This window comes from Prionailurus bengalensis, chromosome B4 (assembly GCF_016509475.1).
Source record: "Prionailurus bengalensis isolate Pbe53 chromosome B4, Fcat_Pben_1.1_paternal_pri, whole genome shotgun sequence".
NCBI lineage: Eukaryota > Metazoa > Chordata > Mammalia > Carnivora > Felidae > Prionailurus > Prionailurus bengalensis.
Genome location: NC_057358.1, coordinates 137,000,788 through 137,017,534, shown reverse-complemented (window position 1 = coordinate 137,017,534; position 16,747 = coordinate 137,000,788). Strand labels below are relative to the sequence as shown.

At 62.2% G+C, this 16,747-nt stretch overlaps 1 protein-coding gene across 1 annotated transcript in view; it reads left to right on the top strand.

Moving 5' to 3' along the window:
* The window catches only part of SHISAL1 (shisa like 1), a 72,069-nt gene that overhangs the window by 38,935 nt on the left and 16,387 nt on the right, over window positions 1-16,747 (top strand). Inside the window, exon 4 of the mRNA XM_043562860.1 lies at window positions 899-1,216. Coding sequence (XP_043418795.1) covers window positions 899-1,216 — 318 coding nt within the window. The remainder of the gene's footprint in view (window positions 1-898; window positions 1,217-16,747) is intronic.

Here is a 16,747-nt window from a genome sequence, read left to right as displayed (position 1 = left end):
TTCTGTAGGAGGGGCAGCATGTCTGGAAGGCTTCCTGGGGGAAGCAGTGTCCAGGAGGCCAAGGGGGAGTCGGGCAGGGTGACGGGGAGCCAAGCTTCACAAAGGAGCTGTGAGCCCCGGCAGCCTAAAACTGGGGCTGACAGCCCTCAGTGGGGAAGTCCTGGGTGAATGAGCAAGAGAGACCTTGGCGGGGGGGACCCTGAGAGCCCCAGCCACGCACCCTGTGGCGGTGCTGGGGGGAGGGGGAGAGGGCAGTGGCGGCAGGGGCTGTGAGTGCTGCGTGGGGCGCAGGGAGGGAGGCTGAGCCCACGTCTGCTTTCTGGACTCCTGAGGAAGGGCAAGAGGGAGAGTCCGAAGGGGGAGGGGCTGCCCGGGGGAGGGGTGCCCCCGCCATATCCCCCACAGCCCATGGGGGGGACGCCGAGGGCCAGGGGCGTATGGCTCAGGAAGTTAGGGCCTGCGATTGCCCTGGGTCCAGTAAGGTAGGGAGGAGCTGCTGGGGGACAGGGAGGGAGGAGGCAGTAATCCATGCAGGAGAACTTCCCGGGAGGTGAGGACAGCACACACAAAGGCCCGGGGGCGGGCAAGCAGGGGGCACCCCCAGGGGACAGCCGGCAGGCCCAAGAGCAGCACCCATGAGGGTGAAGGTCTTTCCCAACTCCCTGGGATCCCTGCCCCCTCCCCCGGGGTCCTGTGGTGGGGGGGGGAGGGACAGGGCACAGAGGAATGGATTCCAAGGATCTAGGAGGACAGGAAGTGGAGGGTGGGTGTGAGGAGGGGAGCCAGGACACCGTGCCCCCAGGGAGGGGCTTGGGACCCCGAAGGAGCCCCGCGGATTAACTGTCGATGGGGGCTGTTGCTGTCTTTGCTCTCAGTGTCTGTCTCTGTTTCCCCCCAGCAATTACACCGCCTTGCTGGGAGTGTGGATCTATGGCTTTTTCGTGTTCATGCTGCTGGTCCTGGATCTTTTGTATTACTCGGCAATGAACTACGACATTTGCAAGGTTTACCTGGCGCGGTGGGGCATCCACGGACAATGGATGAAACAGGACCCCCGGCGGTGGGGCAATCCTGCCCGGCCCCCGCGGCCAGGGCAGCCGGCCCCGCAGCCCCAGCCTCCCCCGGGGCTGCTGCCGCAAGCCCCGCAGGCCGCGCCCACGCTGCAGGGAAATGCTCACCACCCACCACTGATGACCTTCCAGAGCTCGTCTGCCTGGTGAGTGGTTGCGATCAAGGCCCTGGCCGCCACGGATCACGGGCCCTTGACAAGCTCGGAAAAGAGCGGGTCCTTACTGCTTGCTGTGTTTGGCTCGCCGACCGCCTGATCGTTTGCTTGTCTTACTTGCCGAGGAGGATTCGAAGGTGCCCGTGAGAGCACGTGCCTGGGCAAGAAGGTCAAAAACGAGAGGTGGACGCGGAGCTTGGGAGCCGAGCTCGCAAGTTGATGGCACTCAGAGCCTGGCGCGGGAGTGGTCGCCACTGAGCGTTTAATGGAGTCGTGAGTCTCCCGGCTGCCACGGCAAGAGGGGAAACTGGATGGCTTGCCGAGTTTGCGCGGTCTAGGCAAAGGAAGCCAGTGGCTTTTTGGAGGTTGGGGGATAGGCTTTTTCGGCATGGAGTTAGAAAGTAAGCCTGTTACTGGGTTGGTTCCTTAGGTTCACGTGCACTGAGCCCCACAAGGACGGCTGAGGTTATGCAGGCAGGCTGCTCGGGGGTGGCCCAGGGGAAAGGAAGGGAGGCGGGGAGGGAAGCGGGATATCGGGGGCTTGGCCTAGTAGCCTGGCTGCCCCAGGAGAGCCGGGTACTCCGCCCAAGGGGTATGTTCAAACCTGACTTTCTCTACTCTCTACTGTGTGAGTCCCAGGCCAGCGGGAGGTAGGGAATGACCGACCGTCCTTGGGCAGGGCGGACTTGGACGGAGTGAGGAGGGCTGTACGTATTTTTTTTTAACTCTATTTATTTATTTTGAGAGAGACGGAGACAGTGCAAGGAGGGGAGGGGAGGGGAGGGGCGGGGGGGGCGGAGAGAATCCCAAGCAGGCTCCACGCCACCAGCCCGGAGCCCGTCGCAGGGCTTAACCCCACGAAACCGCGAGATCGTGATCCGAGCCAAAACCAAGAGTCGGACGCTTTAACCGAGGGAGCCACCCAGGTGCCCCGCGGGCTGTACATTTTGGAGCAGGAGCCCAGCGTGAGGGAGACCCACGGAAGAGACGAGAGCCACGCAGAGGGCAGACACCCCAGTCAGGAGGTTTGATGTGGGGATGGGCTGCAGCCATGGTCACGTGGGACTGGGGCACATCCTCCCACTGAGCCCAGCCTACGAGGTCCCTCCCACAGTCTCTGAGCCTTGCGGGAAACCCGACCCGGCTTTGAGCCCCAGCAACGCGTTCAGGCAAGTCACCTTCCCGATCATCGTCCCAAAGCCCCCTGCCAGCTCCCTCCGAGGGTTAAATTAAATGTCTGGCACACAGTAAGTGCCCAGTTAACGACTGGTCCTTCCTTGCCGGAGATGCGACCGAGCTAGTGAATGATCGTTAGATAGCTAGCAGGTACTGACCTTTTCAATAACGAATGACTTAAATAATTCATGAAGAGGCACTTAAATCAGCTTATTGATTGAATAATTGCCCCATCTGTCGTGCAGGAGACAAAAACACGGCCCCGTGCACCTCAGCTTGGCAGGTACCGGCCGAGCCGGCCCTCTGGGCCCTTCCCCCGTGCCGGGCCGCTGGTGATATCGAGGTGATGGGTGGAGAACCCCGAGGAACGGGGCGGAAAGGCGGGGGCCCACACAAACCTACAGACCTGGCCCCGATGGTGGGGTTTTCTGAAATATGGGTCTCTGGCGGCAGCCGTACCTGGGGCGTCTGTCGAAATAAATCCCTGGGAACCTGCTAATCGGAAAACTCTGGAGGGGTCGGGGTACCTGAGGGACCACAGTTTGGGAACCACTGGACAATGTCATTCGTGCGAGCGGCCAAGTTTTCGTGAGAAAGCTCACGGGGACCGTGCGTAAAGTCCAGACACGAGACTGAGCTCGCGTCCCTGAGCTGTGCTGAGTGGGAGACGTTTCACCCAGGAGCTCGGAGGCTTTTCGTGTCCCCCCCCCCGCCCCCCCGCTTCCCATACTGTGGCCTCCGAGGGGCGCTCCCGTAACCATATGCGCGTTCACGAAACAGACCATCAGAAGCCGGCGAGCGTGTGACGGGGGATGGAGGGCTCACACCCGGTGGCCTTGTGGCTCCTGTCGTGCCCCCGACACCCGGCGTGAGCTTGGGCGAGGGGCTCCCTGCTCGGGCTTCCACGTCACCCACCACGGGGAGAGGGGGTGGCCTTGGCGAGACCGTCGGCTGCCGGCCTGCTGGCGGATGCCCACGGTTCTGGCGTCATCCGCGGAGCGCCCGCCGTGGCCCTGGCTCCGCGTTCGCGGTGTCCCATTCTTGCTCTGACCCCATGGGCGGAGAGGTGAAGGAGCCTCCCCAAAGCCACCGGCCGGTGACGGAGCGGGGATCAGGCCGCGGTCCTCTGTGCTGGCAGAAAGGACGCGGTGGGCGAAGCCACCCTCCTTCTCACCGTTCAGCGGGGCTAATGCTTCCCCATCAGCCCCCGGCCCCATCCTGGGCGGAAGACGTCAGTGACACTGGAAGATGTGACCAGCGGCGGGGCGGGGAGGGGCGCGGCCCGGGCAGGGCTGAGCGGGCGTCCTGGGCAGAGAGCCGTGAGCGTGGCCACCAGGGCTTCGTCAGGCGACACGGGGCGTGTGGCTGGGGAGGGAGTGGGGGGAGGGCCGTGCTCAGTGCTCCTCCCAGAGCGAGAGCTGGAATCTGCTGCCACCTCCAGATTGTCACCCTGGGTTCCCCAAGCAGCCAGCTCGTCCCCGTTGGGTACAGATCCCATCGGCTGTCCCCTGCTGTCCCGGCACCGTTAGCGTGTTTGGGGCTGGAGCTGACGGTCCCGGTTCAAGACCCACCTGCATCGCTCTGTGACCTGAGCAAGGCATGGCACCGGCCCCGCCTCAGTTTCCCCCATGCACATACCGGGGGGCATATCCGCCTTGGGAGTTAAGTGGGAGCATCCTTCGGAGGAGGGGCTTGGCCTACTGCCTGGCCCCGGGGGCTTGTGGATTCTCGGGGTCACAGGTGGGTGACTCAACGTGGTCGGGGTCGGGGTCCCGCCCTGCAGGGCGGATGGGGACGTGGAAGCCGCCAGCCACGTGCCGCTGATGTCGTTGCCCGTTTGCCCGGTGGGGTGAGGATCGTGTGCCCCATTCTCCCGTGTGCAAACTGGGGCGCTCGGGGCGGGGCGGGGGTGACCTCTGTTCGCGGGGAGCCGGCTTTCCCTGTTACTCAGACCAGGAGGTTTGGCGGTCGAGCTCCACGAGCTCAGTCCCCCCAGGCGCCCCGCTGCTGCCCGGGCTCACGTCCTCCTCAGAGTGGTGACAGGCGCCCTTCACACCTGCCTGTTCTGTCGGTCGCCCTGCCCCCCCTGTGCTCCAGAAGCTCCCCAGACAGCAGGACCCTTCCCCTGCCTCCCTCTCCTCCTCTCTTCCTTCTCTCTTCCCTCTCCACCCCCGTCTCCCTCCCCCTCCTCTGACTCCCTCCGCTTCTCTGTGTCCCTCCCCTTCCTTTATCTCGCCCTCCTCTGACTCCCTCCTCCTCCTCTGTCTCCCTCCCCCTCCTCTGGCTCCCTCCCCCTCCTCTGACTCCCTCCCCCTCCTCTGTCTCCCTCCCCCTCCTCTGTCCCCCCTCCCCCATCTATCTCTCCCTTCTACCCCCTCCCTCCCTCCCCCTTCTTTCCCCCTCTCGGTTCCTTCCCACATTCACAAGCATTCCCCCAGCACCTGCCGTGCTCCGGCCCCCTCCCAGGCCCAGGGCCCCCCACCTGCTCCCCCTGGTTTGTCTTTGGCCCAGCGCCTCCCACCTTCTGGCGAGTCCCATCACTGATACCAGGCCACCATCTCCGTGGGCCAGGACCTCAGCCCACACCGCGGCAGGGACCTCTCTCTGCCTCCGGTGTCCAGGGCACGTAGCAGGTGCTCGGCAAACGCCGCTGGAGCCGGGGCGCACCTGCGTCACCTCGGGCCGGCTCTCCTTGTGCCGGTGGCCACCCCGGGGGCCCTTGTGGCCTAAGGGAGAAGGACGGGGCAGCTGGGGGGCCGCCCGCACCAGCACGGGTGCCTCCACGTGGCGCTCTGTGCCCGTGGCCGCCAGGACAGTCCCCGAGGGGTGGTGCCGTCATCCCTGCCGTCACCGGCGCGGGCCCGCGTTCCTCGCTGCTGCTGTGGCGGGTCTGGCCGAGAGCCAGCAGCCACACAGGGGCAGACGCACCTGCCTCGAATCCCAGCTCGGCCCCTGAAGGCTGCCTCGCCTGCCGGAGCCTCGGTTTCCTCACCTGTAAAACGGACACAAGGGCAGCCTGACCTCAGAGTGCCGTCGTGAGGACCGATGCCCACCTGGGCCCCCAGCCTCCCGCACTGTCCCCGCCCTCCCACGCCCAGGGCCTCAGCCCCTAGCCTGGCCCCCCAGCCCCCGCCCCCACCCCCACCCCACAGCTCTCTCTCTGAGGCCCGGGCAGCTCTGCTCATCTCCCTCTGAAACGCGCCGGGAGCCACACCCGCACCCCGTTTAGATGCCGCCCACCGTCATTACTTCCACCGGCTGGCCTGTGTGACTGCTGTCGCCCCCTTTACCGAAAGGCAAACACAGACCCAGAGAGGGTAAGCGACTGGCCCGAGGCCACACAGTAAGCTCGCGGGCTTGAGCCGGATCTCCCCAGCCCCGGGCCTCCCAGAAGCAAGCAGGACCCTGAGCCAACCGCCACAGGCCCCTGCCTACGTCGCCCCCAGCCGCCCTCCTTCGGCCGGGGGCCCGGCCCCGCTCTGGCCCTTGCCAGTTCCCACCTCCCTGCCATAGTTCCCTTCCCCCCGTGCTATTCTTGTCTTCTTCCGCATCTCCCCGGGAACTCCTATTCGTCCCTCAAAACCTTCCCTGAAGTCAGAGCCCTGGTCAGGCCTAGAGGCCCGAGGCCTGGTGTGGGCGGGGAGGGGGGGGTATGGGATGGGCAGCGACGGGAGGAGAGGAGGCTGGCCAGCCCCCGGGGCCTCTCGGTCTTTCAGAGCTCAAGGGGAAATTCCTGACTTGGCCCGGGAAGACGGTTGTTTGTGTATCTCAGGCTTCAGTGGGCACTCAGTCCCCTGGGGTCCTGTTGGATTTGCCAGTTCTGAAGGGCATGGTCTGGGCTGTGCCTGGGAGATGCCGATGGTGCCAGTCTGGGGACTGCCTCTAGAAGAGTGGGGACAGAGCCCTCCTGTTCGAGCCGGGAGCTCCTCTGCAGGGTGGTCTCGGAGAGACTTCTGGGCCCAGATCGGCAGAAGGAGCCCAGGGAGCCTGCGGGGCTGTCTCTGGCGCCCATGGGGGACACTGAATAACCTGGCCCCCTAGGCAGGAGAGGGGCGGGTCCCCACGGCCCTCAGGGCGGCCTTGGGTGTGCACAGGAAGTCGCATGTGGCTTGAGATCACGTGGAACCAAATTACATCAGGCTCTGACCTGTCCCTGAGGTGCCTTAAGTGGTGGTGGGGGGGTGGGCGGCCTGCCCCTAGAAGGCTCCCGGGTTGATGGAGCAGGACAGAGAACGGCCACAGTCGCCCAGAGCGCCCAGAGAAACTGGGCGAGCCCATGATGAGCTGCAGGGGAGGGGAGAGTCAGGGCGGGCTTCCTGGAGGAGGAGGCAACATCAAGCCAGACCCGGGGACGTGAGGGGTTGGAACAAAAGGGCAGAGCCACTTCAGACCGAAGAAACAGCCCCAGAAAAGGCCGCAGCGACCCCGGAAATTGCAAGAGGGCTGCAGATGTGTCACGTGACCCGAGACGGCCCCAGACTCTCTGCCCCGACGTACCGCCCCTCTCGGCCCAGAGGCCTCCCTCTGCCCACCAGCAAGGCCCCCCCAAGCGGCTCTCGCCTCCTTCCTCCCGGACCCAGAACACCCTCTGGCTCTTTACGGAACTCATCCGTATGCCTCCCTCGGGGGTCCCCGGAGGCTTGCCCGACCCCAGAACCTTCCTCCCAGTAAAGCTGGGGCATCGCTTTTTTTCTCCCCGGCTCCGTGGCCAGATCCCCGGTGTGCGGTTTCTGGCAGGCCGCCAGCCAGCAGCAAGAAATTCCAGAAAGTCAGAAGACAAAAAGGGAGACCAAGTATCTTCTTTCCTTGGCCGCACGTCAAATACCAGGGAGGCCTCCGTGATTGGAATCCAGAAGACGTGGAACGTTTGCATGCGGGCTCAGTTCCAAGCCTCGGGGCTCTCAGCTGGACTAGGAAACCCTGGACCCGTCCTCTGCAACCACTGTCTTTCCAGGCCGGAGCCCTGGCCTCCTCCCACCGCAGCCCAGTTCAACGGAAGGCACATCCCTGCTGCTTCCCCAGCTGTGTCCGCGGCACGCACGGCTCTGGTGGAAGCCCAGGAAGGTGCTGCTCCACGACCAGGCAGCACCACGGACGGTGGGGGTGACGGGCCCAGACCCAGAGGCCTCATCGGCTGTGTGTCCTCAGGCAAGCTGCTGGCCCTCTCTGAGTCTCAGCGCTTCCTTCCCCTCAGCAATGGTGACGAGGAGCGAAGGAGGGGGCCCTTGCCCAGGGCTGAGCACGCAGTAGGGCTGCAGGGAACGTCGACGCCTTTCCAGGCACCACATCCTTACCGCCAGCCAGCTGGCCTGTCCTTCCTCACCCCGCGGGCGCTTGGCCCGAGGAGGAGTACTCGGGGTCGGTGCTAGGGAGCAGCTTTAAAATCACGGCCAAGCCGGGGCCACGCTGGGCACTCAGACAGGGCTCCCTACGTTCCTGGCCCGTCCCCGCGAGACCGCGAGAAAAAGGGTTTTGTCCGCTCGGTTCGCTGCCTCGTTCCCGGCTTTCAAGCACTTATTTGATGGATCCGCGTTTTACAGGTGAAGAAACCAAAGCACGGAGAGGTTAGGTCACTGGCCCGGGGCCACCCCGCTGGTCACTGGCAGACCCAGCGTTTGAACACAGGCAGCTTGCTGTGACCAGCCTAGAGAACTGCTCGGCCGTCAGGGCCCGGTCTCCGGTCTGGTCCCTTCAGCCAGGGGGCCGGACCGGACAAGGCAGGCAGGAGTCCGGAGGCAGAGGTCGAGGGCCTCAGACGCCCGACGAAGCCTTGGGCAGGAGCTGGGTCTCTGCCACGGGCGCCATCAGCCACGGCAGGACCCAGGGCCCCGGGGAGGGTTCAGGGGCCAGGAGGAAGCCAGGGTGTGGGGTCCGGTTCTGGTCGCACCCTTCTTCTGGGCCAGGCGCCTGGACGTACGGTCTGGCTGACTCGGGGGCAGACGATGGCGATGAACCGTCAGCTGTGATAGGAGAAAGCGCAAAGGTGCGTTGTCCAGACCGGGCATCGGGGACGGCTTCCTGGAGGAGGCGATCTTCAAGGATGAGGAGTAATTAGGCAAAAAGTAAAGGAGGGAGGGCGTTGCTGGTGGGAAGAAGAACATGAACAAAGGCCTGGGTGAGGGGCCGGGACCCTCGGGATCTCGGCAGGGAACAGCCGTCCTGGAACAGAGTGCATCTCAAAGTTCCCTTCTCTAGTAGAATAGTCAGGTTCTTTTTTCTGGTGAGAGTCCCTTTACTGATAACATCCCACAAGAGGCCACAAATGCCCCCCTGAAAGTTTTCTGGGGCTCAGGGCATTCTCTTTTTCTGCTCTTTCCCTGCCCCAAGGGCCACCGTAGACCCAGAGACCCCAATTCAACCTAAAGGATTAAGTTCGGGTGCTTAGGACAGACTGGGCCCCAGGGTCCAGAAGAAAGGACCAGACCACATCCGAAGTGACTGGGGCTGGCAGATTTTCTCGCTTGTAACCTTGAGTAAACTGTGACAAGGGAGCAGCAGGGAGGGGTCGAAGGAAACCGTTTGGAGGGAAAGCCACGGACAGTGCACAGCTCGAATCCCACGTCGGCCCCCCTGGGTCGCGGCACCCGGACAGGTCCCTACAACCTGTCGCCAGGCCCCGGTGGCTCAGAGGTCATCAGGAGAGGGTGAGGGGAAGGCTGGCCGCCCAGAGCCAGAGCGCGGCGATCCTGGTCACGCGTCTTCATTATTATTCCCCTGCTCTGCGGCCGCCTCTGCCTCAGCCCTCCACCGGGGAGTGGCCACAGTTTCCTTTTATGCCTAATTCCCTTTTTGGTTTTTAAGTTTATTTGTTTATTTTTGAGAGGGTGGAGAGGGACGGAGCGAGAGGGAGGCACAGAATCGGAAGCAGATTCCAGGCTCCGAGCCGTCAGCACAGAGCCCCGCGCGGGGCTCGAACCCACGAACCGTGAGATCGTGACCCGAGCAGAAGTCAAGACTAGAAGGCTTAACCGACCGAGCCACCCGGGCGCCCCCTGGGTTTCCATCATAGAAGTGCCCGTGCTCGCTGGAGAACACGGGGGACCAGACACACCAATGGCTGTCCCCCACAAACGCAGCCCGTTGTCCCCTGCGACTCTTCCTGTTTTAGGACTGTTGCCATCTGCACATCGAGCCACGCATCGAGGGTTTTTAATACAACGTTCTGTCTCGATGAGCTGCCGGCATTATTGAGAAGTTTTCATAACACTGCTTTAATGGCTGCCTTAATTGTCCGTTGAGAGATGATGGTCCATAAGTCAGTGACCCACTTCCCCGTCTCAGGCCACCCGGGGCTTCTGACCGTCGCCCCTGCCGACCTTCTCCGTCCAGCTCTCAGAGCATCGCTGTGTCCCATGTGGGCCCCTCAGCCCCCAGGACGAGAGGCTTCCCAGATGGAGGGAAGCCCAGCCAAGCACGCCCAGTGATGGAAGGACCCGCTCACTCCTCCAGAAGCCGCCTGCCGCGTTAGGACAGCCCTGCCTTCTAGGAAGCTCTATTTTTTTTTTTTTTTTAAAGGCAGGAAACAGTGTTCAGATGCAGAGGCTGTGAGAGGCAGACAGACCTGGGTTCAGATCTTGCTCCCCCATTTTTTTAAAAGTCTGTTTATTTCTTTTGGGGGCGGGGAACGCAGAGAGAGAAGGAGACAGAATCCCAAGCAGGCTCCGCACTCAGTGCAGAGCCCGCCTCGGGGCTCGATCCCACGAACCGCGAGATCACGACCTGAGCCCAAATCAAGAATCGGATGCTTCACTGACTGAGCCGGGCGGGCGCCCTGCTGCCCCATTTTTGGATAGCTGGTGATGTGGCCACACTCCCCTCACCTGGAAAGCGGGATGGTAGGATCCACGCTGTCTGGTTCAGCAAGAGGAGGCGTGGAAGACTATGGCGCACAGAAGCCGCTCTACCAGTGGCCCTCCTCTCCCCCCCTCCCCCCGCCCCTGGCGTCACGTCAGGGGGTGGCAGGCTTTCTGTGCTGTTGAGGACAGCCGTCAGCTGCCCCAGGGTCCGCAGCCCTCTGGGCCGAGTACTGGCTGGCCACGGGGCAGTCAACACCCAGAAAGGGTTTCAACGGATGAGTAGGAGTTTGCTGGAAGTGGAGATACGGCCGTCCGGGCGGAATGCGGCTCAGGCTGAGTCCCAGAGGATGGAAGAGGCTAGTGAGAAATGGGGAGCCCTGGGGAGCTCCGGGTCCTGGGTAACACCCCCCAGGGCTCCCAGCCCCTCACGTCTCCCTCCTCTTCTCCCCAGCCTCAGACACCGGAGGGCCCGGTGACTGACTCTTTACCATGTCAACGTCCTATCAGGGACGCCAGGGAACGGGCCCCGAATCCGCCCTCCCCACCCCTCTCCCGAAACCAACCATCTGATCCACCTTGCCAGGACTGAGGCAACACCTTCTGAATCTCTTCCCGCTTCTATCCTTTGCCCCCCACAGCGGCAGAACAGCCCTATTAAGACATAAGTCACCTCCCGCTAGGAGACGAAGCCCGAATCCTTTCAACGGCCCGCCCCATGTCCTGCTACCCCTCCCCGGTCCCTCTGTCCTCATCTCCCCCATTGGCTCCAGCCACCCGGCCTCCCTGCAGCTCCTGGAGCTCTCCGAGCTCCCTGCCACCTCAGGGCCTTTGCACCTGCCACGCCCTCTGCCTGAAGCTCCACTCCCTCCCTCCCTTCCACCTGGGGCCCGCCCCGATGTCACCTGGTCAGAGAGGCCTTCCCTGGCCAATAAAATAGCTGTGCTATCTTATAAATGTCTAAATAAGTTTCCCTATTTTATAAATAGCCTCCCCTCTCTACTCCCCCTCACCCCCTTTCGTCTCATCGTGGCGCTTGCCGCCTGCTGCTGTGTTTATTGTCTTGCCTGGTGTCTGCCTCCTCTGCTGTCAGGAGACCCGAGGAGAGTTGCGATGGGTCCGTCTTGCGCTCAGCCTGGACCCCCCGGCCCCTGTTGTCAGTGCTTAACGCCATGTGTCCTCCTCTGCCCAGCGCCCCGCCCGCAGCAGGCCCCTGTGAAGGGTCAGGTCAGTGAGTTAATTGCATTATTATTGTTAATAACAGGCCCTCCCACTTCCCGAGGAACTGGGAGCTAAGCAGCTGTAGCAAGCAGTGCCATTTCGTGTCCCCAGCACACCTTGTCATCCGCACCTGGGGGGGAGTAAACAGACGCCCAGAGAGGGTCAGCAACTTGTCCTGCGTCGCACAGGCCGAGCCGGGATTCACACCCAAGGCCAGCGGACTCTGCAAAGCCCACGTTTTGGGAGCGGGAGGCAGTGCCTCCGCCCGTACTTTTCCCGCCGGGAGAACAAACCCTGAGCGGCGCGCACAGAGCACGCGGCCCCCTGCCGGACCGGGTGACGGGGGTTCTCTGCGCAAGTCAGGCCCCACGCGCTCTTGGGGCAGGACCCCGAGGACCCGTGAGGCCTCCAGGCGCTCGCACACCCAGCCCTCTCTGGCCCGGACCCAACACGAGCCGGAAACTCGGTGTGGGTTCCGACCCGGAGCTGGCTCTGTGTGGCTTCCGGGGAGCGCGTAGTTGGCGTTGGGGTCCCCATCTTTCCTCCGGCATCACCTGTGAAGGTGCATCTCAGCCCTCGGTATCTCTCCGGAGCCCCGAGGCGGCCAGGTGTCCCCAGCCATCCGTCTGGCAGCTCCCTATTCGCCTCCTTCCTCCGGAAACCTCCGCCCGTCAGAGGACCCAGCAGCTCGGAAGGGGGAATGCGACGCACGGGCTGTTTCGAATACAACTTTTACCTGGAAGATCTCACAGCAAATGCGCAGAGAGGCGGGAGCTGGGTTCCCACGTGCCTCCACCTGGCAGTGGGGAACCTCGGGCAAATGATCTCACTTCCCTCAGCCCCACTTGCCCTGTCCGCGGACTCCAGAAAGTTAGGGGCGGCAGTAAACACACTTAAGTGGTTGTGGATTTTCCTTTTTCGAATTATTTCCTCTGGATACATTCCAGGCAGGGAGCTGATTGAGTCAGGGGGTAAGAGCTGTATGGTTCTTTGTACCAGCGCCAGCCTCCTTCCCCAGGGGACTGTCACCAGCAGCGGCTTGTGAGCGCGGGGCACCCCTCATTTTTATGTGGTTTGCGTTTCTTTGATTGTTAGGGAGGCTGAACACCTTTCCGTTAATCTGTTAATTGACTGTATTTCCTCTCCTGTGGGTTGCCCATCTATGTTACCGTGCCCCCAAGACACGCTGATAATTAATTAAAGGCCTTTCCGGAAGGCCACTTTTAGTCCCCAAACTTCAGCTCCCGGCTGTTCCTCTTGTCTGCGTCTCCCCTTCTCCTATGCTGTTTACTTAATATATTTTTAATTGACTTTAAATCAAGTCGCTTCTTTAGAAAACTCAGGCTTGCTCTAAGCAACGGTATCTTTGGTTTAAGAGTTACATTTTTCACGGTATCTTTGGTTTAAGAGTTACATTTTTCCCAGTACGCGTAAAGACAAACGCACAAACATCGCCAAGACGTGCCCAGGGCCACCTTGCACTGACTCACGCGAGCTGGTAGTTAAAATTTTCGGGAATTCTGTGACCCCGTGTTGAAGACAGCCACTCCAACAATGAACCGATAGGAGCTGACAAATAAATAAATTACATGAAACACGAAAGTAATCGATATTCGAAACGCTTCACTTCCTAATAATGATTTTGCTACATTTCCTACCATCTGCGCTCTTGGGCCTTTTTATCGTATGGGTGCAGTGAAACTTACTCATATTGGCTACTGTGTATCTCTTCCCAACTCTGAGTCCGGTGACATCATGCTGACAGGATTTGCACCATGGAAACGGGCAGCAGATGTTACAGATCAGGGCTTTTTCCTCTCGAGAACTGGCCATCAAATGCTCCCTGGTTACATTTCACTGCTCGCAACGTTTCAGATGCTCCTGTGTTCAGCACCTCCCACTATCTGCCTGCCCCAGCGGGGCGCGAATCTTAGTGTGGAGAAGCAAATGTGTCTTTACGTGCTTTCCAAAGTGGGACCCCAGTACTTCCAGAGACAGCCACAGACCGGCGTCCGGGGCAGTGATAGCTGGGCCAAGAGGCAAGGTGGTCCTGGAAAGGGATTCATCAGCCCTTTCCAGCTCCCGGTCCCTCCCGGAGCAAAGAAAGCAAGGGAGGTGAGAAGCCAGGAGGACCGGTCAGACCTTCCTGTCGTCCCACTGGCCCTCGGTCCCCGGAGGGACCACCTTGGCCAGTCCCTTTGCCAACTTGCCTGCCCCCTCCGCCTTTCCTTCTCCGAACCCGTGTGCGCCCTTCTGAGGATGCGGCCAGACCCCATCGATTCGTTCATTCCTTCAGCACGTGCTTTCCGAGAGTTGGTCGTGCTCTAGGGCCAAGGGCAGGGAATAAAAGATAGGAAAGACAAGGCCCCGCCCTCAAGGAACACCAGCCAGTGATGTGCAGAAAATCAATCCTGACCACTTTGCCTGGAAAATCAGTGTAGTCGGCCACAGGGCGAGTATACCTCGGAGAGGGTTTTGGAAGAGTCTCTTTGAAGATGCACTTCCAGGATGAACCAGACTGGCCTTGACTGTCCACAGACCCCTCTTGGAGCCCAGGTTCCAGACGGAGGTTCACCGGGCCCGGATTGCAGCTCTGTGGGGTGGACAAGCCAAGGCCGTGAGTCGAGCCGGCCAGATCCACAGGCCCTGTGCCCTTGGGCGAGTCACTTGTTCCTCCCAGGCCTGTTTGCCCGGCTGCGGAAAGGGGACGCTGGGCGATGGTGCCCACCAGGAGCCTGGCACGGGGCAGGCTCTCAGCCACAGGGCGCTCCATTGCCAAGGGCGTGCTGCTGGATGGCCTCATCAGACGTGCCTCGCCCTGGGAGGGGCTCCTGCGGTCCTGCCCGAGCTCCCGGCCACCTGGCCCCACGGTGGGGGGGGGGGGGGACCCACAATGCCCAGTCGGCACAATAGTTTGGAATCAGTTAAGATTCCCTAACCCAGTAACTGCGGCCAGCTACTGTTCAGACAAAGAGGCTGCTTTGAGTGAGCAGTTAACAAAGAGATGTTTCCACGGAGGCCTGGACGAATCCGGGGAACATCGCCTGCGAGAAAGGAGGATGTTCCTTCATGTCAATTTGACAGGAATCCCGCATTATGGGTCCCTGGGCCGCAGCGGGGGGGGGGGGGGGGCGTGCGGACCGCGAGATTGCCGTGAAGGGAAGCGCGGCCGGGCCCATAGCCATTATACGTCCCCAAACCATTGAGTGCAGGGGCTCTTGATGGGCCTGGCTCCCAGGTCGGGCGCCACAGGGCCGGGGAAGGAGGAATTCATCTCCATCAGCGCAGGCCAGGGAGGACCAGAGAACTTTCCTTCCTTATTCCCTCCATCATTAAAACTCTGGCCTTCTAAAATATTTGCTTCCAAGAATAGATGCTTACTGGCCCAGCACAGCTCTCCCAGCGTGGGCATCCCACTGCCGTCAGAATGATGGGAACCAACGCTCGCCTGAGGGCCGAGAGGGCGCCCGGTCCTCATAAATGCCCTCCAGAAGAGTCTTACTGCCGTTTCTGAGGCGCCCCTGAGGAGGCCCGGGAGAGCTTCTTGGCAGATTGCTTTGGCTCCAGGAGTGACTCCCGCCTGCCCCCAAGTATGGGGACCTGTGGCTTCAGGCATTGCTGGGTGTGGTAGCCCGAAGTCCCCTGGGCTGTTTTGGCACCCGGCTCTGTGCTGCCCGGCTGTGTGTCCTCGGACGAGCTGCTTCAGCTCTCTGAGACACCAGCGGGGAGGCAGATAATTCCCACCTGGCGGGGGAATAAGAGGGGTGCCGTCCGGGGATGTGCGGAGGACCTCCAAAGTTTCCGCTTTGCACGTTGCTGTCTCCTTTGTGAGCAGGGAAAGGGGTCCCTGCCCCCAGCCGAGGCTGCTGATGACCTCTGTCCTGGCTCATCCAACCAGACAAGAAAAGGGGATATTGTGCTAGGTTGTTGTGTTGGCAGCTTGGTTACCCTGGGGCCTGCGTCTCCCAGAATCCACTTCCCTGGGAAGGCCGGCCAGAGTCGTCCGAATTTCAGGAAGCCCAAAACAGCGTCACTAGACCCTGGTGGTCTCACAGCCGGGGAAGCACAGCTACGGAGGTGTCCCCGGGCCCCAGTGTGTCGTCGAATTTTCCGTCTGCGTCCGGCTCTTCTTTCCCGACTGCCGACCCCAGGCCGCAGACATGCCCCGGGGCTCTCACAGAAGGCAGGACCCTTCCCTGGACCCCAGGCCCCCTCGGCGGCCCCTCAGCCCCCGGGCCCCTGCAGACGGGCCCTTCCCCCACCGGTGCAGCTGAGTGACCACCCCCCGCCCCAGCCTTCGGCTCCCCTTTTCTGGCCCGGAGTGTGGAAACAGAAGCTCCTGTACTCAGCGCCTTCCTCCGTAACAGCCCAGCGGCTGGGTCCTCGCCAGGACCCTGCCCGATGCCATCACTAACATGACGCTGAGGGGCACATCTTCGGCACCTCTGGCATCCACATGCGTGTCCGGCCAAGGTGTCCATTTAACGGAGCGCTGCTTGCTTCTTCCCCCAACAGCCATGATCTCGGGGACGTTGCACCTCATGGTTGGTGGCCTCGGAGGAGGCAGGAAACCCAGGACCCCACGAGGCGGCTGTCTTGATGGGGGGAGAGCGTGTCCCTCAGTTCAAGGAAAACCCGGGACAGCAGAGCGCTTTCAGCGGGAAGCCACTTGGCCAGATGGGAGCTTTGGTGACAGGCCCCTGCCGTGGGGGGCAGGGGTGGAGGCAAGGAGGCCGCGGGGAGGCCGTTGCTGCGCCCCAGGGAGGAGACCCTGGTAGTTTAGGCTGGGGGCGGGGGATGAGTTTGGGGACGTTTTGGAGGTGGCCTGGTGGGGGCCTGTTGCCTGGCTACGGTGCCCCCCCCACCCCCGGGCTGTGCGCGAGGGGACAGGGGAGGGCGTGCCTCCCGGGCGGGGGCGGGGGCGGGTCCCGGGTGAGCAGGAGCCAGAGAGGGGCCAGGAGGGACGGCAGACTCGGGACGTGTTGCCCGTGATACATAGCCTTCCCCCGGCTCTGGTCCCAGCCAGGCAGGCCAGAGACTAGCGTGCGTGTGTGTGTGTGTGTGTGTGTGTGTGTGTATGATACCACGTCTGTGTGCCGTGCGTGTGCATAAATGTGTGTGTTGTGTGCACGCTCACGTGCATGGGTGTGACCCTGGCTCCAGCCTCGCCCCCTCCCGCCACCTCTGTCCCGACCCGAGGGCACAGGAAGGGCGGGGGCGGGGGGGGGGCGGGGGCAGGGCATCGGAGCAGCTCAGGGGCGCGTTACCATAAAAGCAGAGATTTGGACAGAGCTAGGGCCAGGGGACCAGCAGCCGTGGACGGTCACGGGCA